The sequence below is a fragment of the Dermacentor albipictus genome, chromosome 3 (assembly GCF_038994185.2).
Source record: "Dermacentor albipictus isolate Rhodes 1998 colony chromosome 3, USDA_Dalb.pri_finalv2, whole genome shotgun sequence".
In the NCBI taxonomy this organism is placed as follows: domain Eukaryota; kingdom Metazoa; phylum Arthropoda; class Arachnida; order Ixodida; family Ixodidae; genus Dermacentor; species Dermacentor albipictus.
Window position 1 is genome coordinate 20202802 of NC_091823.1, and position 24130 is coordinate 20226931.

At 46.6% G+C, this 24130-nt stretch overlaps 1 protein-coding gene across 1 annotated transcript; it reads right to left on the reverse strand.

Moving 5' to 3' along the window:
* Nucleotides 1-786: 786 nt before the first annotated feature.
* On the reverse strand, nucleotides 787-18568 carry LOC139057292 (acetylcholinesterase-like). The gene is made up of 7 exons (XM_070535218.1): nucleotides 18113-18568; nucleotides 15312-15565; nucleotides 9970-10213; nucleotides 6373-6681; nucleotides 5282-5666; nucleotides 4118-4416; nucleotides 787-1324 (listed from the first exon to the last, which is right to left on the reverse strand). The coding sequence occupies exons 1-7, from the start codon at nucleotides 18487-18489 to the stop codon at nucleotides 976-978; spliced, it is 2217 nt and encodes a 738-aa protein (XP_070391319.1). The 5' UTR covers nucleotides 18490-18568; the 3' UTR covers nucleotides 787-975.
* Between the last annotated feature and the right edge of the window lie 5562 nt (nucleotides 18569-24130).

Here is a 24130-nt window from a genome sequence, read left to right on the forward strand (position 1 = left end):
AACAGCAAGCGATCTACAGGCAGGATCCTTCCCGCACCCTTACCTTCGAAACAAGATGAACCCGGAAAGGTACGAGAAGGAATGTAATTTCTGCAAAACTCAGTTAGGCATGCTCCAACACGTCATTGGAGTATGCGATTTCATCAAGGAAATCCTCCCACCTCTTACCTGCCCCACTACACTACCCCATCCCTCATCCACCCTTACCGAGCGTTGGGAGACCTTGCTAACTAGCCTTACCCTGGAAGACCAGCTCGTCTTGATCTCCAGGGGCCAGGCGACTAGGGAAGTATATGGGTCCCGTGAAGCGGGAACCACTTCCATCGACGGCTTCTAAGAAGATGTCGAGCTCGGCTCAATAAAGTTGTTTCTCTCTCTCTCTCTCGCCGCCATGCACGAAACATGCCGGTAGCGGCGTGAAGTGCGACTATGGTTTTATGCATTGGGTTTTCATTTGACCTTTTTTGATATGTTGACAAGCGCAACCAAGAAGATTGTGGCACATCAAATAGGTGCACGTAATAGCCAGCAAGCTACTGTAAGAAATGTCTCCGAAGGTTTGCGTTTACATGTGACTGCTATCACGAAACCTTTGCCATCACTGCCCACACCCGCGCGTTTTCACCTCCTACGTACCCTCGTCGTATAGAATCTGACTGGGACAGGCACCCTCAATACAAAACCGTGGGTGTGCAATACAAACTATGGGTGTGCTCTCATATGCGGTTGGCGAGAAAATTGTGCCGGACAAAATAATGTGCAGCTGGAAAACCTGGGACATTTGGGAACGGGTAAAAAAAAATTCAATAAACGTGCATGGAGAAGTCCACTTGGCAATCTAGTGATGCAGTCCTATATATATATATATATTCGCACAGCGTTCCCAGCAGGATGCCACGACTACGCTCATTCGAACTAGGCGTGCTTTTTATGATAACTTGCTGTGCGATGTTCTTCCGGCACAATATCCAGCAATTAATCGGCAGTGTCTCGAATCAGCACTAGATTCCCGCGGCGTCGCACGAAGGCACCGTCGTCAATCCACACTTCGGGCTGCGAGGGCGTCGTCGGGGCGTGCGACGAAGACGGAGCAGTATTCGGCGAGACGGCCGACGTCCGAACCCGGGGAAGTTCGAACGCCGGCCTTAGAGTTTGCGCTTCCACCCTTGTGGCTGTCGGCTTCGCCTCGTGTTGGCGCACGTGTCTGCATGGATCCTGCCTCATCGAGACGCTCTCCTCTCCGTGGCGGCCGATTCTCACGGCTGCTTTAGTGGACGAGTTGTAAGGCGGCCACTCGTTCCCGCTGAGGATCCACGGCAAGCGCCTGTAGGCAGGTAATTAAGCGAGCAGCCAATGAAGTTGCGGAAAATGAGTGAGCGAAAGAAATATAATATGCAGGTCCAGTGCGCACTAATCTATTATAAGTGCAGGTTTAGTGAAGCGATTAATTAAACGTTCTGCAAGCAAATGCGGTGAGCACGATTCGGTTCATTTTCATCTTATGTGCGTGTAACCTCATGCAAGATATCTTATGTTTATGCAACTCAGACGTGACAAGTTTATTTATGTAACGTTTATATTCGTGCACGCAATTAGGCTATATGCCGAGATGGAAACACCGAATCAGGTGGATGCACGAAGTGAGACATTTACGCAGCGATATACGAGGCAAAGTGTACGTAATGCTTGTGGAGGGGGCGGCACGATGCGGCACCGAGATTGTTAAAGAGCCTGATTCGCTGTATGCTATCGGCAGTAAGCGAGTATAACACTCTGATTTGAAAATTATAACAGCGCTAACACATGCAACCACAAAAAAACAAGGACGAGACACAAGCGCTCGTGTCTCGTCCTTGTTCTTTTGTGGTTGCATGTGTTAGCGCTGTTATAATTTTCAAATCAAGTATGCACCAACTTGCTCAGAAAGAAGTTTTAATGATACAACACTCTCCTCCGGCCAACCTCTCCGCCTTTCCTCTCATAAAGCTCTCTCTCTCTCTCCTTTGTCGAGGGAAGAGTGATGATGAGAGGTGCGTGGGGGCACAGAGATGTACGATTCGCTCTCTTTTGCGGCGTTCGTATTGCGAGAAATTGCTGCTGCGACAGACGTTCTGCTGCCGCGCGCACGAAATCGCGGGTTAGATTCCCACTTGCGGCAGCCGCACTTCGATGAGTGCAAAAAAAGCAGACATACTAGCGAGCCGCAATTTGGGTGCACGTTGATCTATTGAAGCCACCGTTTCCTGTGACCTTATTACATTGTTTGAATTTTGGCGCTGTAAACTGCGAGCGCGTCAAGCTGGGAAAGCTGGCACCGCCGTCGGCGTGACGTGTATGAGGGATCACGTGCACACAGCGGCTGCGTCGGCTACTTCGGAAGCGTTGAAGCAAGCTGAAAACGAAAGTTTAAAGTCCCACCAGCGCTGCGCTTTTGATTAAGTGGGAAGGTTTTCCAGCTTCAGGTGTGTGCTTAACTATATGGAAAACCCTGTAATAGGTAGTGGCTGCCTTTGAAGGCGTCCGACATGGTAGGCTGCTGCTCGGCGCCGCAATGCCGGACGTACACAACGGAGCCCGGTGTCGGCCTTCACACGTGTCCAGGACAAGAAGCTGCGTGAAGCTTCGTTCCCGAAACTTAGAACCGGCAAGCAGCCATCGGCTACAACTCGGGTGTGCAGCAAGCACTTCCATGAGGAAGATTTCTGCTATACGATGTCGGGGCTGCGATGTTCGCGGTGAGTATAGCAGAAAACGCGCACTGAGACGTTCGACTGCGCGCGCGTTGCCCGGCTAATACCATGAAGCTTTGGTCTACGAACTTGATTCTAAATACCGACAAGTTAACAGCAATGGAAATGCAAATGGAACGGTAAAAAGCACATTAAAAAAGGGGCATGGCATATGCGCATGCTTGTGTAGCACCAAACAATGAAATGTACTGGATTAAGAAAAAGAAGCAACAGGCAATGACTCGCTGAGAAGGCCGATAAACATACATTGCGATGCAACTTAATAATGATATTGAAACGTCCAAGACTTTAGAATAATAATAAAAAAAAGATTGAATCGTCGCAACGGCACATCACAAGTCGCTGTCGTAGGTGTCGAAGTCCCTAGTTAAAATGAGATTATTTTTTATCAGATCTGAAAGCGTCCACGCAACAATAGTTGCTTGTTTACTGTCAAATGCTCGAACTCTGCTCGAAAGGTACGAACTCATTTATTGTCTTGATGGGCGGCTATTGTGACGAAAGGTACGCACACTCATTGTCTTGATCGGTGGTCATTATTTCACTCGCAACTGCAGTCGCGTTCTTTGATAATGTCAAACCAACGCATGTGCGCCACTGGGTGGTCAGTTGGGCCGGATCGGTGTGGCATCGCAAGGGATATGTCTGCAACACGGAACGCGTAAACCGCTCCCCTTTTCGGTACCGATGCATCCACATTGAAATCACCGGCAACGACAATCGCAGCTAATTCACGCAAAGTAAGTGGCCATGAATCTTACGGGACTATGAGCCATTACATTTTTTGCTCATGGCCATTGCCATAGCCATAGCTCACGGGGGTATGAGGCATTGCCCACGGCGGTATGAGCCATTGCCCACGGGGGTATGGGCCATTGATGACAGTTTTTGACCTGCTGTTCTTTATGTTGTATGCGTGATTATGAAGAATTTAAGCACTGTTCACTTCACTTTGCTGAGTGCTTGTAGCCTCTTCCTTACGGGGCTATGAGCCATTGAATATTTTTGCTTGCTGACGGGAGTACGAATGCTTACGGGGGTATAAGCCATTGATGATGATAGTTTTTGCTCACGGAGAACAAAAATTCATGGAACCCTAGCCATATACAGCTTCGTTGTAAGGACTTCCGCCGTTTCGAGAGTTCTTACAGGAATGTCCAGGAGGGCTCCCGCAGGCTGTTTCTTTTGAGCGTCAACAGCCAAACATATGAGCAGCGCGCCGCGTTATCCCTCGTACTACGCAAACGAGGCCCTTCCGACAAATGGCGACTACGTAAGTACTCGCCCCCAATACTATATCTAAATCTATTAACCGTGAGGAGCGTTCCGAGAGAAACGGGAAGAAGCAAAACCATCGTCCCACTTGCCCCGTGTTAACGAATGAGCCGAGCATCCTGACGAAGCTGTCCCGAACGGCGATGTCCTCGTGGTTGGTGCGCACGCTGCTGAGGTCGGTGAGCAGGAGACGCACGGTAGTGTAGTGTCCGGCCTCGTCACCCCGAAGGTTCGGCTCTCCAAACGAGGGTTTCGCATCGAACACGAACCAGTGCACGGTCGCGCCGCTGCCGGCCATCCGCTCGGCGAAGCGACGCATGGGGCAACGGTACCTGACGTCGGCGTACGCCTCGGTCCACACCACCGTGGAGTTGGTCGTTCCCAGCTCTCGCTGCATTCGAGAATGGTGTCGGGCCAAGGAATCAGCGCGTGACAACTTCGCAGCTTTCGGCAGACGTGTGCGAATATTGAAAATTTCGAATATGCACACCACCCTACCGAATATATGCGAATGGAATATTTCTGCATCGAGTAGCAAAATCTGATTCGAGAACTGGAGTTTAATATAATTGAATATTTGATTAATGCCGAATAGGGTCCTTATAAACGTTTATGGTTTGCTCATACGAATTAAAAAATGACATTAAAATAGCGTTGCTTTCAATGGAGAAAATCTGGGTTGCTGCCGCCTTTTCATGTCCTCTCGCTCCCTATCTTACTTTCCTTAATACATGCGATAGTCGACGCCTAAAATTTCGCAGTAGTGTAGTATATCCATACCTATAGAGACCGAATGTGCAGCCGCAAGGTTCGCGACATACGAGCTGAACAGGTATGACTGTGTGCCATTATCGGCGATAAGCCAATGACTGGTACGCCCGATGCGCTGGCTCATTAGCTATAACGCGTTGCTGCTGAGTACGAGGTCGCGGGTCGGATAACAGCGGTCGCATTCGAATGGCGACGGAATGCCAAAGCGCTTGCGGGCGTATATTTTAGTCCACATTAAATGGCACCGAATGGTGCCATTTAATGTGGACTAAAATAGCGACCCCGTTCTTCGTTACGGCGTCGCTCGCGGCCTAACGGGCAGCTTTGAGTCGTAGAATCGCTTCAAGTATAATGACTACGGCGGTGTTCAGGCATAAAACGCAGAAGTGACAGTTTGTGCGTATTTTGACCGTTAAGGTAAAATCGATGCCAAACTAATTGTCATGCAAATTTGATCTTAACAATGGGAGTCTTGTAGTACCGACCTCGTAATCGTTTAAAAGAACAGAGGCGTTGTCTATGCCCTGAGAAGTGAGCCAGTGCAGCATCCACTCCTGTTGCATGCTGTGCAGCGTCATCATCGGGCCTACGAAGTGGTACCCTTCATCGGGAGTGGTTCCCAGAAGCAGAGACCCGCGCTTTCTTAAAACACTCGGCCCTTGTGCAGTGGGGATGTCATCCATGCTTCTGGAAGTATCGATGACCCGTCCGTTCAGCCCCGTCAGCCGTGGCACAAGCACCGAGGACGGAAGTCTTCTGAGGCATGGAATAATCTCCTCTGCGGACGTGACCTCGTCGTAGCTCTCGCATTGAACACGGCGGGCAAGAGTGTGCATGTTCATCGCAATGACGTCAGCATCTTTCATGTACCTGCGTAAGGCGGGGTTGAAGCATTGTTATCCTGTTTGGGCAAGTTTAATCTTTGGAAGACAAGTATATCCGACGACGGCCTACGAGGGCTTTCGTTAAGATTAGTTCATACTACCGCTGTTCGAGCAGGAAAAGGAGGTATAGAGTGGGGGAGGTTAATGCGCGATGTTCCTATTGTTAGCGTCAGATATACCCGGTGTGATTACGGTGGTGAATGGCGTACTTAGTCAAGGGAAAACACGGGGAAGGCGGGAGATGGAAATTCAAGACGATGAGCAAAACGAGAACAATTGGTAGCTCAGGTAACAAGGTGGCTCCCGCTTTTACTTTCTTATAGTTGTGCTCATACTTAATCAAGCACTGTCGTCAATCCCCCGCGAGCCTTCCTGGCAGGAGGACAAATCCCACGGCTGCCACGTGTCGCAGCACATCTCTTTCATGTGTCCATAAAGTGAATGCGGCTGATTTCGATGGCTGTCAACAGTTTATCGTCCACGCGAGGCTGCAGCCATTGTTTCCTGTACTCGCACCTACAGCTTAGGGGCCGAATTCACAAAACTTTTTCTTCCTGTAAAGGTCCTTCATCATTAGCCGGCCGCTTTCCAGCATCGGAATTGGCTAGCATTTTTTCTCAAGAACGATTCTATAGGGTAAGAGCTTTTTTTTGTGAAAGCGAGCTCGTGTTTTTTTCTTTCGGGAGCCTCACCGGGCGTAGGGGCTCCCGCTAATCATGATGAAGCGCTGCACGTCTGCGACTTCGGGTTGCGTGCTGAGCATCCAATGGCCCACGGACGCGGCTCCTGCTCCGTGTCCCGCGAGAACTAAGCGAGACGCGTTGCCGCCGAAGATGCCCACGTTTTCCCTGAGCCAGCGGACGGCGGTGAGCTGGTCGTCCAGGCCCAGCGACATGAACTCGGACCCATTCCACGCGGAGTGGCCCAGCAGCCCGAGCCTGTAGTTGGGCACGGCAACCACGACGTCCGCCTTGGCCGACAGCACGGCGCCGTCGTACGCCCTGTGGCGGCGAGAGAGCGTTTCTTTATTGGAAAGAAAGAAAACGAGCCGTATTGTGACGGTAATTGGCGAAACATGGAAAGCTTCTACAGCGCGTTTGAATTCTGGAATGGAACGTCTTTGTTACACGCGGCATGCGGTCTCTCTTCAATTACAAACTTCATTATTTTGGCTTGTTTACCATTCGCTGAAGTCATTTGCGCCACTTCATGTAAAAATGTTTCAGCGTCGTGTTGTTATCCACTGTCGTTCTCGCTTTTAATGTGACTTCTTCCGTGTGCTGCCGCCAAACCATTGTTTATAATGGGAGCGGGGGGCCTTCTAATCTTCCAAATGGGAGATTTCGTCTGCCGCTTCTCCGTCGGTTCTTTCTATTAGGTGGAAATGAAGAAAAAGAATGACTGGCTCATAGCTGCATGACTAATGTTGCCGAGAGAGTTTTATTGGTTTTTCCATTGCTTTAGCGAATTGCAGTTTTCCTATAACCCCGTGTTGGAGGTAGAGGTGTGAGACCTCTAAAAAAGATTTTTGAAAAACAAACACACAAACAGACAAGCAAGCAAGCAAGCAAGCAAGCAAAAAAAAAGGACATTTTTTTTGCATTCTTTTTCTGTGCATAAAGGTAGAAAAAGCTAACGGTTAAAGGAGTACTGACACAAAATATCGAAGTCGAGTTAACGTGTGAAGTCGATTTATGTGGGCACACACGTCATCTGCAAAATATCAACGGCGAATCTGACTTAGAACATATTTAAAATCAATTTTAAGTACTTGCGTGCAGCCAACCGCAAAACGCAGCATCTCGCGACATCGTTATCGAGGAAGGATTGTAAACAACCGAGAAAACACTACCTCACAAATTTTTGTTGGCCGCCATGCTGCTTTCATGTGCTCTTCTACTATGTCGCCTTGAAAAAGACAGGCCCGCTTGTCGAAACGTTGGCTCCAGCTTTTACCTTCGTCTTGAATCGCCTCGAATTTCTGTCTCCCGCCTTGCCCGTGTTTTTCCTTCTTGTTGCTTGTAGTGGGACGCTCGCCGTGTCGCTGCAACTGCAGAATTAAGCGACAGTGTTTGCCGTCTTCGCAGATATCCCGCACTGTCAGCTTGACTGCCAATGAATGTGGCCGATGCGAGGGTCTTGAGGCTCGTCCTCGCTGTCACCGGCAGCAATATCCGAGCCGCTTCTTTCTAGCTGGTCGAATCGAAAGTGATTCTGCAGGAAATCGTCGCCACTGGACGACGAAAACGAGGACGGCGATGGTGGCGAGGACAATGCAACGCACGCGCAGGTGTATAGCAGACGAACTAGCCACAGGAAGTTCGTGCGTGCCAGCGTGCGCGCTGACGTGCGCGTCAGAGCATACGTCAGAAGTTTTTGCTGTCACGTGCCTAGCTGTGTTTACATTCCTTCTCTGGCCCATCTCGTTGCTCTCTGAAACCGAAGCTTGGACTGGTCGCTACAAACACGACTCCAAATAATTGCCTGCTGCGCTCTGAAGTAAATGAGGTTTCGTGCTGGAATTGCTGTGATCACTTACTAAAGAAAAAAACAACAACACCATATCGAAATTTTTTGTGCCAGTATTCCTTTAATATTTACCCAGTAAAACGGAGTGCATTGATATAGATTATGCGAAAGTTAGGCTGGGGTCACTTTGTGAGCATAAACGTACAGGCGACATGTTGTTTCATCCAGTTTGTGTAATATTTTTGATGGTGGTGGTACGCTGCTTCTCCATCGTTTGTGATTCACAATGACAACCTAGGTATGCGTCACTTGGTCTGAGGATCCGACCTTTCATAGATAAAAAGCAGCAAAAAGAACAGTCCCGTTCACAGACTCATTCATAATGATATAGAAGAACCTGCTTTGAAAGCCAGGTCGGACGCCTTGCCTAGTCCGTCACTGAGCGTCTGAGTATAGGTGCAGAGAACATGATTTGCCGTTGTCTTAACCTAGTGCATAGGTACAGCTGAGCCGAAAGTTTGGTATTTCAGTGCAGTATTTTTGAGTAGCTACTCTGCGCTTTTGTTTCTCGGTGTCAAACTAAGTGCACCATCCTATAACAGTTCCATCAGTTCCAACTGTGGAGGCAGAAAAGAGCACCGTCTCCCTCCGCTGTATTTTTAGATATTATTCCACCGGTATCTTTTCATTGCAAAGTAACAGTATTCCGCCGGTATCTTTTCATTGCAATGTGACAGCTTCACTTGGCTCTCTGTATCATTATAGCGACGAAAGCCTCCACAAAAGTTATTTTCCTTAACTCTAAATTTCAATACAAGCCTTTATGGTGTCATATTCCGAGGTGGTCGGCTTCTGGCTACACAGCATGAATGACGCCCTCCTGAAGCATGAGTTTGGAGGTGCATCCAACAAATAAATTAATTTAGTAGATTTTATGTCAGGCGCAGAATTTCAACTATTAGCTAAAGAAAAATGTGGAGCAGCATTAATTGCGCTTCACAATGGCAAGAATTTTACCTTGAGAAGTAAGAAAAAAGAACACATTAACGAAATCCGGGTTGCCTAAAGCCCAGCTGTCGTATAGATTTTGACAGCGTCTGAATGGCTCTACCGGGTGTTTCTACGAAGACATTAAGTAATATTTAAAAACAGCCGTTGTGAAATAGAAGGATGGTTCCTTCGGAGACACACCGTCAGTGGTGGCGCCCACGGCGTGACGGGTGAGACGCGTCAATTCGCTAATGAACAAAGAAATAGTTAAATAGCTTTTTGACTTTTAGTTTCAGCGGGCTCATTGTAATCGGAAAAATGAAGCGAGCTCTCCGTACAAGCGCGAAACCGGGAGCGCCAAAGTGGCGCCTTTCGAGGCGACTTTCGACTACGTCTCCCAGCAGCTGGCAGCCAGTGCGCTGCGACAGCGGGGAGCACGGAGCCGCAGCGCGTTTGTGCGATTCACGTGCGCAGGAACAGTATGTTCATGCACAAAATGTTCATGCACAAAATGTTCATGCATGTTCCGCATGTAAAGGGAGTCAGCATTAAGCCGACGATTAAAAAAAATATTCTGGGAATTCACCTACGAAACCACGATATTATTACGAGGCACGCCGTAGTGGGGGACTCCGAATTAATTTCGACTACCCGGGGTGCTTTGACGTGCACCCAATGCATAGTGCACGGGCGTTCTTGCATTTCTCCCCTATCGAAATGCTGGCCCCGCAGCTGGAATTTGATCCCGCGCCATCGGACTTAACAGTGCAATGCCCTAGCCACTACGCCACCACGGTGGGTAGTCGAATCTTGCTTTCGGCATGGTGCACCTGTTTCCAGTGTGGCGAAGATCTCCTCCGTGAAAGAACACGATGACTGCGCGGGATCCACAGTCCTGGCCCTGGAACAGGCACTCCGTGTCGGGCGTCCACAGGTTCATGTAGAGGCAGTCTTCGGACGTTTCCCTGGGACTTGTGTACAGCCAGCTCGGGACGAGGGCGCCGTCTTGCGGGCAGGAGCGGGCTCGCTCGGCCAAATTAATCCTTCGCTTGAACGATGAGTTGTTCAGGTGCGCTGAAATAAAGACAGTACCGATCGGCTGCTCACCGAACGCTACGTTCAACCGACTATGTTCAACTTGGCTGCTAGTCAAAGGTGCCCGCGTCAACAGCCAATTAATCCATTAATGAACATGCATGCACTCTTTTTTTCTTTTCTTTGACGCTGATACTCATGCGACGCAAAAACGTTTCTTATGCGTTATGGTAGAATACAATGTCACATGTAGCAGCGCTACTACGCCTCCCGTATTTCTGTATTCTGCGTACAGAAATACGCGTACAGATAATCTATAAAGCTGTTTGACATCTGACGTTAGTGTTTTTCCCCACCTGTAATCTAAATAGAATAGTCGAGAATGCAAAACCAAACTGGGCTAAATAACACCAGGGCCAGAATGATGAAACAATTATATTCATAATAATTTTTGGCTTCATCATTGACTATCACCAGCTATGCTGTCACCAGATCCCGCTGGCACGAAGTAATGGCGGATGAACGCGGAGCAGGATCGGATGAAAATAACGGTTACGCTATACCGACCCAGAAACACGCATTCTGTGCTGAATATCAGACGAATCCTGGTGTTGGAGTATTTTTTGAAGAGAACCTTTCAGTTAAGTTGTTGTTGCTATTACGATATAGACAAACGTCACTGCCTTGAGGTGTCTCAGCGCATTAGACATGGCTGGAGTTGGAAAGCGACATCACCCAGGACAACGTGCAGTCAGCCACATTTCCAGAATAATAATTCAGTACGCAACTGTAGCTACGACAGAACGAGACAAAGACGTGAACCGACAATGGCGTTGAAATTTTTTGCTAGAGCGCTGTGATATTGCTCTCGCGTGTGTTCTGCGCCAGCTGACTTCTTCACCCGCATCTTCAGCCACTGCCTACGAGGCTACTACGAAACTATGCATCTGATATGGCCTCTGAGATTGGGTCGCGCGCACTGTCTTGCTTCCGAGAGCATTCATGCTGACCGCGTCCGTTCGTTGTGAATATTTTGTTTTAATGTATTGCGCGTCATTTTCTTTCACGGTGCTTCTAATTTTATTTTTATTTTTTTATTTTACTACTTTCACAAACCTGGGGATAAAACAAGAGGAACGAGGAAGAAACCACACCTCTCTTATTTTATTAGCTTTAAGGCGCTGTGTACACAATTTTGTACGCCAAGGTTGTGCATCAACACTAATAGCATTGATGAAAGTAATGACACCTAAAACGCATTCACTATGTGAGGGGGCTGATCATAATAGTTTATCGTATTGATCGAAAGTGCTCACTGGGAGGAGGGGGGGGGGCGAAGTTCGAATTTGCATTTCATCGGGGTATCATGTTCTGTTGTTAACATCGCATCCGATATCGAATCGTTATGGCTCATGTGTCATGCTCCCCCTGTAACAGTGCTGCATGGCGTTTGCTATCGACCCCTGCAAACTAATCCAGACTTCCCACGTCATCTGAATAATACCATTCATAAACTTGTTTCCACTGACTGAAATGGCCGCATTCTTCTTTTTGGTGATTTTAATTTTAACTATCCGGACATTGATTGACAAACCATAACTAGTACCACATTAATGTGCCATGCAGAAGCAAAAAACTTCATAGATGTCTGTTTAAATTTTAACCTGCCACAATTAGTTTCTCAACCAACCCATGTCTCGCGAGGATCAGCAAACATCCTCGATGGTATATTAACCAATAGCCCTGAGAATATATCATCCATCAGTTACTTCCTTGAAATTAGTGATCATAAAGTCATACATGCTCTGTTTTCATTTACCTCGACTTAAAAACAAACGTCCGATAAAACAATACGCCTCTACATAAGGGCAACTATAATGCAATATTTGAACATCTCAACACCTTCTTTTTTTTTCCGAGTACGAATCCGCATTTCACACTTGCTCAATTCATGAAAACTGGTTCATCTTCAAGAGCAAATTAAATCATCTGACTAATATGTTTATCCCGAAGGTTACCTTTTACACTAATCGCAACAAACAATCGTTTACTTGACGCTTAAAACAACTCGAAAACAAAAAGAAGTGATTTTTTTTTCTATAGCCAAACGCAATGACGCAGCTGCTGCATGGGAAAAATACATTGAAGCCGAAAAATTCTACTTACTTTCCGTTCGTAACGCCAAATGCACGTTTTATCGCAACGACTTACCAAGCTTTAGTAATAAGGAATCCCAAAGAATTCTGGCAAGTTTTAAATACTACACATCCTCCCGATATTACATTGACGAGCGATTCGCACGAGGCAGTTACTGACCATGATTGTGCACAAATATTTAGCAACGTATTCGCATCTCTCTTCACTGCTGAACTTGACGCGCCTTCGCAGTCACCATCCTTTAGCTTAGAAACTTTCATGCCGGCTGTCACCTTCTTCAAAAAAGGCATTTCACCCAGAATTCACAATATGAAGTTTTCATCGTCAGCTAGCTAGTATGACGTTATTGATTTGAAACTCCTGAAAAACGTGGGATCAATTTGTGCAGCATATTTAGGTCTATTTCTTTCACAATCACTCTCCTCAGGAATTAGGCCACTTGATTGGAAGACTGGCAATGTCGTTCCAGTCTAGAAATCAGCTAACAGAGACTTACTCTTGAATTACCGCCCTGTTTCATTAACTAGTCATCATCGTCATCATCATCATCATCATCATCATCATCATCATCGTCGTCGTCGTCGTCGTCGTCATCATCATCATCATCAGCCAGTTTTATGTCCACTGCAGGACGAATGCCTCTCCCTGCGATCTCCAATTACCCCTGTCCTGCGCCAACCGATTCCAACTAGCGCCCGCGAATTTCCTTATTTCATCGTTCCACCTAGTCTTCTGTGGTCCTCGATTGCGTTGCCCTTCTCTTGGTACCCATTCTGTAACCCTAATGGCCCAGCGGTTATCTAACCTGCGCATTACATGATCTGCCCAACTTCATTTTTTTTATCTTGATGACAATTAGAATATCGCCTGTACCCGTTTGCTCTCTGATCCAAACCGCTCTCCTTCTGTCTCTTAACCTTATGCCTAGCGATCTTCGTTCCATCGCTCTTTGCGCAGTCCTAAACTTGTTCTCAAGCTTCTTTGTCAATCTCCAAGTCTCTGCCCCATATGTCAGCACTGGTAAAATGCACTGATTGTACACCTTTCACCTTCCTTTTCAATGATAATGATAAGCTTCCAGTCAGGAGCTGGCAATGTCTGCTACATGCGGTCCAACTTTAACTAGTGTGCCTTGTAAAATCACGAAACACGTCATCCACTCGCAAATTATCAACTTCTTGGGCTCCAACGAATTTTTTCATCCTTCACAGCACGGGTTTCGTAAGGACTTCTCTTGCGAAACCCGACTAGCACTATTCCTTCAGGACTTGCGCAGTAATCTTGATTGTGACATGCAAACTGACTTCGTCTTTCTTGATTTTGCAAAACCATTTGACAAAGTTTCTCACCGGCGTCTGTTACTAAAATTTTCGAAGCTGAACCAACATCCTAATATTCTTAAATCAATTGAATCATTCCTAACTAATAGTTCTCGTTCGGTCTATTTTAATGACCACCTGTCCCAACCCGTCCCAGTTACCTCAGGCATTCCACAGGCGTCTGTCCTCGGTCCCCTCCTATTAATATATATTAACGACTTACCCCTGCATGTTTCCTGTAATATTCGAATGCTTGCTGATGATTGTGTCATTTGCCGCGCCATTACTAGTTGACATGATCAACATATCCTTCAGAAAGATCTTAACAGCGTACTAAATTGGTGAAATGATTGGCCCGAACTCGGAAAAGCGCAATCATGAGCCCAACGCTATTGCGCGCCGCTATGAAATCAGACGGAAGGGTTTGCTGTTACGCAGGTTCTGCATCGGCTGCCGTTACCCCGTCACTATAGAGTGTTGTCTGTAGTGAAAGGTCCCCTCTTTATATTCAGTTTATATTTAAAATGCGTCGCATACATCTTCAAACACTTCTTTCTGATTGGGATTGCGCTGGGAGCTTGAATAAGATGTGCAAAATGTTTGACTAAAGTGAGTGGCAGAAGGTAGACGTTTGGGTATTTTTCGTTGCGAGTATGTCGTTGTATGCAGCGGGTTCAATTTGTTCATTATTTTTTACAATGTGTTGTGCCAGGAATAATATTCAAGAGGCTGGATAGGTGATTTTCAAGCATGCTAGACATAAAATAGTTGATGTTCCCATATCTGATGTTCCTGTAGTGTGTTTCCGCATGGAGTTCACATTCAGTAAACTTAACTCACTAAAAACCCAAAATTATTGTTCAATTATGCGGCTGTATGCTTCTTATGATTCTTAAGATGTAAGGTATGCGGTGAAATCAAGCTTTAAATAAACATAATTAATTGACACGTGAGAGGGATAGCGCAGCTCAGCAGGAACCGCTGACAAAAAATTTGTCCCGCTGTGCTTACGTCACCAATGGAGAGTTAAAGGCGAAGTGCCCCCAGAAGTGAGGTGAAAACATTGTAATCTCATCAATCCCGTTCATACGTGCATTATAATTTTTCAACATGCTGCCTTTCTTTAAAGTGGATGCATAGAACACACCTGCTTATTCAACTTTCTTGAACAAAAAGCTGTGGCTCAAGCGTTTTCGCCAAGAGTAGCAACGAAACGAGCAGCGGGGCAAGCACCAGAGCCACAAACAACACAGAGACAAGACGGCGCCACGAAAGTACAGACTCGCAAAGGTACAAGTAGTTTTTTGATAAAGTGGGCAAGAAACCTCGCCTCAATTAAATACCAGACTGCAATAAAGCAATTGGCAAGCTGCGAAAACAAAACACTGCTCGTACAATAATAATCTATAAGTGTAACGCATCTTCAGGGAGGGGCACTTTCATGTGTGGTTTCTTATCATGGCTGGCAAATGGACACTTCAGTGAGCCATATCATTACCCGACACCATTTAGTTTCCACCTGCCGTTGCACAACAGGCCTTGCGATCCTAACAGGACGTCTGCACTCATACTGCCCACTTTTTCCTTGCGGTCACGCCCGTGGCACATAGACATATTTCGCAAAGGGTGCACCAACTATCGTAACTGCAAGTTATAATCACCCAGAGGTTCCGCAACGTGCGACGGCTGGAAGCGCAGCTTGTTCACAGGTGGCACGGCGAACGGGATTCCAAGGTAGCGGATGACCGGCGGCCCGCCGGGCACAAATATTTGCTCGCCCTCGACACGGCCGAATTTGCTTGTCAGTGAGAAGGCGTAGTTGCCACGACGTGTCCCTATAAACTGCGATATGACGACAGACAGCAGGATCAGGCTGCCGATGAACGCCATCAGCCTGCAGGCTTGCGATTCTGTGCTGCAAAAGTGAAACAGAGAATTAAAAATGGCGTGACTGTTAATGATTCTTTCCCTACCGCAGCCACGCAGCATCAATCAGCCATGATCGATGGGCGCAAAATACCATTTTAATGTAGACTGTCGAACCGAAACCCTTTTTCGCTCTGGTTTTTGTTGAGTTTCATCGAAAACGGTTAAGTTTCGGTTCAACTCCGGGGCGAAAAAGTAACTGTTCAAACGAGTTTGTTTGCTCACATAAACCAAGAATAATTCCAAAAAAACAGCATAAACATTGCAAAAAAGTTTGTAAAAAAACTCAGCATTACTACTGAGCTGCACGGAAATGCTAAAAAAAAAGCGGTAAGACTATTAAAAAATAAAATTACGCGCGCTGTTCTTTAGGCCTTTAGTAGTTACGAGAAATCACATTGTGGAATCACGCCTCAGGAATAATACGTAATTTATATTTCGCCTACCTAAGCTGACACACAGTGTGATCAACAGCAACTACTCAAACTAGGAAGAGCTTCATTTGACTGGTTATATATAGGGTCTTCAAAGTTTGAGTAATTGTAATAGAAACGCTATGCTAGGTACGCAAAATCTGCTTGCACAGCCGATTTATGCACTTCGGTGAACACAATTTTCAAGACAAATTAGAGCCACCAAACGCATAATAAATGAAAAACTAAACTGATTTTCATGCTATCACGATTGCGGTCTATGTTAATATTTCAAATTTTAAGATAATCTTATTTGAGCTTCACTTTGATTCTCTTAGAGCGCTTCTGTCATGCATGTTAGGAGTGCTTCCGAGATATGCATAATCAAGTTTCACACTCATTCCGCTAATTTTCTTCAGGGGTATGGATCTCGACACAACGTTAAGCGCCCATTGGGACGTAGCTTACTGCGCGTTGCATATGGCTTGCCATTGGACGAAGCTGATTGTTAGTTGATTATTAACTATTAATGTTGCATATATCAGAAATTGGAGAGACCTATTTTATGCCGGTCTCGATGGGCTAAGCTGCATATGCACTTGTAATGAGCGAAATATTTCTTGAGAGTTTGAGCGGCGCTGTCTCGATTGCAGCCAAATACGGCTAATTTTTGGAATAACACGTACCCGTGCCATTTGATCAGTAGAAGCTATTTCTACAAATATGTGCCACACGCTTATGAATGTTAATCCTTGTAAAAGCCTAGCAACAGTGCGAGAATATTTTTTTTCTTTACCATCGCGCGTCGTACCGCTCCTTTCGAGGTTTCGCCTGAGACTTCCAGGGAATTTCATCTGTGGCCGCCCTCGTGTAAAGTTTCTATAACTGTCTTTTTTTTTTTCAAGTATTCACGCCAAGGCAACGCGCCGTCGCACATTTTTGCCCGCTGTTTAAATGTAGTTCATGGAAAGTGTCATGCTACCTGCTGTGCCTGAGCTTGCTTCGAGACGGCTGTTTAGTACCGCTGCGCGCCGTTAGTGGTGCTTCTTGTTCTATCCAAGCAACATTCATGAAGCCCTTGGGTTCAGCGAGAGCATGGGAAAAGTAAACATGTCCGCAATAGAGATGAGTAAGTGGCGATTGGAAGATTGGGGGAAGAAAAGTAGGGAAACGACAAAAAACGGAAACGTACAAAAGCAAAGTCCGCAATAGGTGGTCAGAAAATTTGGTTGTGGGAGTTCAGTGTCTTTCTTTCTTTTTTAACCTAGGTAGAACATTAGGCAGTATAATAACAAGAGCTTGGTGGCGCAATACACCGCCCTTTTAGAAGGGGGCGTCCGTCCGTCCGTCCGTCCGTCCGTCCGTCCGTCCGTCCGTCCGTCCGTCCGTCCGTCCGTCCGTCCGTCCGTCCGTCCCTCCATCCATCCATCCATCCATCCATCCATCCATCCATCCATCCATCCATCCATCCGTCCGTCCGTCCGTCCGTCCGTCCGTCTGTCCATCCATCCATCCATCCAAAGTAGTAAGGTGCCTCGATAGCAGCGCCGACGTTCCGGGCTTGGTATCGAGGTGCCCTACGTTCAAGGCTGCAGCGCACGAGGCCCATAGTTTCGGTAGTTCCGAAAGAACCGGAACAGTGAAGGGAAGCACTTGCTAGTCACGGCCATTTAACAACCCTGCGGAACAATTTTGAGTGCGTGGACGCCTAGAATTGCTACCTGCCGACTCACGTTTCTGGAACAAATGTCGGCGCTATACGGCTACATTACTTAGACGGGATGATCGCTTTTGTTGCCTTTTTCAGTGTCTAAAGGGAGCTTTTTCTTTTTATCTACTTACGCTTTATTTCTCCATTGATCTGTGTAATCCTGCTTCTCGAGCACGCTACCGTACTTCCCGTAACCAGCACAGCACTACGTTTTCGACTCGGTGCCGGACTTGACTCACGGGGTGCCGCGAAGGTTCCAGCATTAGCAGCCCCACGTTGCCGTGGGTCCAGCTCATACTTTAACTGGCTCCTCGCCACTTTCGCATTCATTTCGACGTCATCTTTCTGCGCCCGTACACATGTGAGAGCCGCACGAATTGCTACGCCGCACACAGTGCCCCGCAGAACTCACCCTGAGTGCGCGGGTTGTTGTGGAGACGCCTTGATGGCCCTGCCCTCTGGCACGGGGCAGCTGCAGTCGAAGTCGAACGAGAGGCAGCTACTGTCGCCGATTAGCGGCCTGCGGGCCATTGTCGACAAGGGGGCGGCCATCATAGAAGATGCACTGGGCAGAGGAGACGAGCCTTCGGGAAACGGCGTGGAGCTGTCGGAGTTCACGGCTGAGCCCGAGCGGCTGGCCGCTGGCAGCGACATGCTGCCAGCCGAAGCGCACGACGCGGGGCTCGAGGCGGTGCATACACCGTGGTCCACGTTGGAGTCATGTGACATCTGCGGACTCGGTGGGTAAGAGGGCGACGCGTCGCGCGTAGTCGCTGGATCTTCCTGCATGATCTTGTTGTTCTTGTTATTGATCGAAGATCTTGTTCCCTAGTGAAATAGTCTCCGGTGGTGTCTCAAACACGAGCGTTGTCAGAGCTTCTTCATCTTCTTTTACCCGTAGAGAATGGCTAAGCCGCTCACTTCCTTCTCTTACTCATATTGTGCTACGGATCGTGTGGAAACAACTCCGCACCTTTCTAAGTGCTGACCGCGGAACAGTGACGCTCTTGCGATATAATTACCGCCTTTGTAAGCGTACAGATTATACAGGATTTTTCTTTTTAGCTGCGCCAATTTTTAAAAAATCGCCTGTGTCACATAGCACAATTCTAACCCTTAATCTAAATTACCCGACGTGGTGGCCATTACTTCTACGAGAAATCAAAATACTTAATTAAATAATTAACACACACTACTTAACTTCTTATTTAAATATTTTACGGCACATATTTTAATCTAAGAATTGTAACTAGTGAGTTCGGAAGACGTAGGCACGTGGAAAGAATTCTCTGGGCTGCACAAGTTTCGAGATTTCGACTGCGTCGAAGAGAGGCGACTCTGCTTTATCGCTTATGGCTGGGGGTGGCTTTCACCAAATCTTACTCCTTCCGCATTGCAATGGCCGACAACGATCTCTGTAATGCCTGTCTTTGCGAGGAGACGCTGGAACATTTTCTGTGCGACTGTCCTGAATATAATGTTCAGCGACAGTCCCTGGCATCTGTTCTAGCGCGCGTTGACAGTAGACCATTGTCCCTCGACACGATTTTCACATGCCGCCGACAGAAGATATCGCAGGTGAAGGCGACAAAGGGACTACTTCGGTTTTTGAAAGAGACGGGATTGGACAAGCGGCTGTGAGAGTGACGTCGCGTACCATGCCAGATTGATGGACTCCAACGGACGATGTGTGTGTGCTGTGATATGTGCTCTCTCTCCCTCTCCCCCTTCCCCATCTTTAATCTCCCCCATCCCTCTCCCATGTGTAGGGTAGGAAACCGGTTAAGCCAAACTGGTTAACCTCCCTACCTTTCCTTCTTAACTTTTTCCTTCCTTCCTTCCTTCCTTCGAGATTAATTTTCGAAGGGTCAAAATTGTGTTATCTGCCACAGGCAATGTTTTGAAACATTCGTGCAGCTTAAAAAAAGAACCTATATATCTATAGTGCCACTGAAGATGCCGTGATTAAAGAGCAACACTAGAGCCACAGCTTAAGTTACCTTTCAATTCACCTTACCTGTTCGTTTTCCTTCTCACCGATGCCGGTCGACCACGCACAGCATCGACACGGTGAAAGAATGCAGAACACAGTGGGGACAGACAAAACATTCAATGCAACACGCATGAAAAACCTCGGTAGCTGAGGTGAAGGAAGCCAGTCTGTTCCGAAGGAGACGCGAACGCGATGACCACTATCGAAAAGCCGTAATCGCTCTGGTGATAAAAGTGGGTTACCTAGCGAACACCAATACTTGTAGCACTAAAGCTTTGCCGGAAGCCAGTCACACATGTTGGGGGAGTGTTTTGGTGCTCAAGTCCTCATGTCAGCCTCACGCTGACAATATTTTTCATCAATTCCTCAGACAGGAAGCAAGAAAAGAACGGTCGAATGTGCTCAGGACTGTCCTCTATTTTCTAGGTTTCAGTACCGTAACCACTCACATTAACATCCGTGCTGAAGAATGCTTCTAGACATGGTCGCAGAACATCAGGATGTGATACATTCACCGTGAAAATTATTTGCTTGGGGAAAATTTTTATCAGGACATCGGGCACAGCAGCGACGGGGGTAATGATGGTGCGAATCCTTGTTTGGGCTTTTTGGTTCATATAGGTACCTGACTTTAATTTTAAAGTTGTTCTCGTCGTTACCATTCATCCTTTTGCGCACATGAATCCAAAACGTAGGGCCCTATAACGTAAAACTATTCCAATGTGTTTTTATTCAAATCTCATGACGTCAAATTTGCATAATCGCCGACGCAAGCATCAGGCGGTCAGCCGCGGGGTTGCCTGAAGAGACCAATCAAACGCTTTTCTCGTTCATAGGAAGTCACTTTTGTTTGCTTGAAAAACGAATAACATTGCCTACACTGAGCGGCTTGTCTTATCTAATTGGCTCACAAGAGGCGAGGAGCACGCTCAAGTAGAGAGGGATTCGATGGGGCCGAGCCACTGCACTGAAAATCGATAATCGGATGAAGAGGGTGGTGCCGGCGTCTGCGATTGGTCCGCTTTCGCTTATTTAGCTTGCGGTGGTTCGTCGACAATCGCGGCGGCTTGCAACGGAAGCTTAAGAATGACACTAAAACGGATTCTCTGCAAAGAAGAGTTGGCAGAACGAGGTCGTAAGGGTGCCGAAAATGCTCGAAAACGTTAAACGGCCACGCAAAAATTTATTATACGCAAATAAACTCATGCTCTCCGGCAGTGCGACTAGCCAGTGCAAGAGCGATTGGCGGCAGCCATCTTTTATTCCTTTCGGTACGGAGTTAGCCTGCGCGTATTCAGAAGAAAGTTCAGTTTTGTTCGGCATATTAATGCGTCTTTAACGCGTACACGTCACTCTGACGCGGTGAGTTGTTGCGGTTTTCTGACGTCGCGTGACAGAAAGGTGAAGTGGGTGAAACCCGAAAATTTTTGACCAATAGCCGAGGGCTAATGGCGAAAAGGCGTCGAATCAGAAATAACCATTTTTCTTTTGTTTGGTTAAATCATGCATAATCAATGTGTACACATCATATCAGATGGGGAGCTATCGCAGTTTTCGTGACGTAGCGTGACATACAGGTGAAGTGGGGGTGGTCCAAAAAAGTTCAAAAAGTCCAAAAGTCCAAAAAGTCCAAAAAAGGGCTGATTGCAGAATTGGAATAGAAAAGTTTGGAATAGTTTTACGTTATAGCGCCCCTAATGTCATAAAAGCGGAAGCACGACCATAGAACAGGCGAAAATCCAACGTAAATCGGGACGTTGTTATACCTTCCCGCAAGGTCAAATGGCGTTAGTTTTCTTGTGGCAAGGCAAAAAGACGTGGCTGGGAGGAGGGTATTTATGGACAGGTAATGATAGCAGAGATAAATATAAGAAATTGATTGATTGCATTAGAAGCGATATTAATGAGTTCAAGAAATCGGGGCAGATGATATTAGTGGGCGATATGAACGCGCACATGGATGATTTAGACGGATATACCGATTACAACGGTTCACTAATGCTCGATCTGTGTGATGAACAGAACCTTGTAGCAGTTAACAGTGAGAATAAGCGTCATGGACTGGTATCGTGGCAATGCGGAAACAGGCAGTCATGTATAGAATACGCCTAGTCTCAGAAAAGGTGTACGAACAACTAGACCAAATGATAATTGACGAACACGGGAGAAATAGCCCGGGTTGCGATCATAGACGCTTAAAATTAAAGTTTGAGAGAGATAACCAGTAGCGTCAGAATTTCGAAATATGAATGAAGAGCAAATGACAGAGATCGCAAAAAACATAGAGAAGGAAATGGAAGCTTTTCCTACAGCAGCCTGGGAATAGAAGGAACTGGTAGACGTTATGCAGAAGGAAATAGACACACACGGCAAGAAAATTGTTCGGTTGGAAAGAGGAAGCCATGTAAGTGGTGGAACAGGGAAATAAAGCAAGAAGAACGTTACCAGACGTCTAGGAATCTTCGAGAAGTCAAAAAGTTGAGATTACACGAAGAAGAGGTGCTCTTTAGATGGAAGAAATACCCAGGAAAGAAAAGGGTGGTGATTGAGCTCGTGCAAGAGAAAATTAAATGCGCAAGTGAACCATTGGGCGCCTAACATTCGCAAAAGAGAAAAAGGCGCCCCAAAAGGATTCCGGAACCTTATAAGAGGACTCGGAGCTATAACTAAATATTCTCAAAGAACTGTAAGGGATAAAGATGGTAACAGCTTCGAAGGTGACGACGCGTTGCGGTACCTCACAGACGTTATTAGGGATAACTTCGGCATGAAAGAGAGCGTAATTCGGACTCAGACAGATTCAGCAACAACAGAGAAGCCTGAGAGACCCTGCAAGTGGTGCCAAAAATATCCTACAATGTTATGAAGCTCTGGTTCAACTCCAAGTTACAACGGCTTTCCGACCCCAAAAGAAACGTCTGTATCGAATAGCAAATATAAGTGCACTGGCATCGAAATGGGATGCTTATAAGGAGGCGAACAACGCTTACACAGAGGCTCTAAAACTTGCCAAAAAGGCATTCCAAGTACACACTTTGCCCACAATTCTTGCGAATGACCTTAGAAAGTTTCGGCGTGTTATTAACTATTCCAAAGATTATTCGGTCACGCTGATTGATTCTAGTGGTTCACCGGTACCCGATGATGTATGTCCCTATGTCCTTGATTCTGTGTCCTGTAACAACTGTGTCGTATGTACTGACCCTGTGCTTCCAACTCTTGTGTGTTGCAATTATTCACCTACGGACATAGGCTTGCCGCTAAGTAAGCTTCACCAGGAATTATTAAATACTCCCCCTCCTCTCTCTCTGTGTCACCGTCCTGATGTTTCTTTCCTTCATATCCGTCTTTCGCGCAGTTTCATTCGTGTTGCCACACCAACTCTCCCGGCAGACCTATTGCCATGCATTTCAAGTATCAAAACCTGGGTTACAAATTGCGAACAATAGCAAACGCTATTATATGCTGCAATGCAGATGACAAGCTTTCTAAGGTAATCTCACTTGAATTAACTCTCGGCAGATTTAACACGCTGGATTTACAACATAGTAATAACAGTAGCCCTACGTAGTAAGTTACTTCGATATTATTATTACGTCGATATTCATAGAACCAATGATGGTCTAATGCTCTGGTAGCGATATATAGACCATTTTTTCTAGCTCCGACTACCTGCTTGCAACCTGCTTCTCAACTCTCCATTTGCTTCAACAATGTTCAGCATTCCACAGCTTACCTCATAATTTTTTTTCAGAATTATATCTTCCGTTGGGCTTTACACCAGCAGCAAGACCACTGTTACCCCTGTGGTGCCTAGGACAGCCACAAGTACACCCCACGATTCCTAGTAAATGCGACGAAGACCCGTCATTCAACAGTGGCTCTACGTCAGTTCACATGGTCATTACTGAACGAGGCATATGAACAAAGAACGCACATTTACACTGATGGATATGTCTCAGCCACCAGCTCCACAGGCGCTGTTACCATCCCGACCTTACAAGTTACAATTACTTTCAATGTATCCCATATAATGACCTCTACGGCAACAGAACTTGCCGCTCTACGTGCCGCTGTTAATTACATCGCACAAGCTAAACCTCGAAAGTGAGTCGTTTTTTTGTGATTCCAAGGCAGCCCTTTAGAGTCTGCAGTCAGCTTTACCACGCAAGACCCATCAACAACTAGTGTTTGAGACTAGAGAGGTTATCCATCAAGCCCTCATAAACGGACATGATATCATCTTTCAATGGCTTCCGGGGCACTATGGCATCGCCTGAAATGACCTTGCTGATGATGCCGGCCGGTCATCCCATAAAGAAACCCTGACACTTCCTATACCCTTATCAAGGACAGATGCTGCGAGGGGTCTTCGTTTACTTGCTCAAACCGACTGAAACTTTGTGGAACACCCCGCTTTTTTTCAACTGTCGTCTC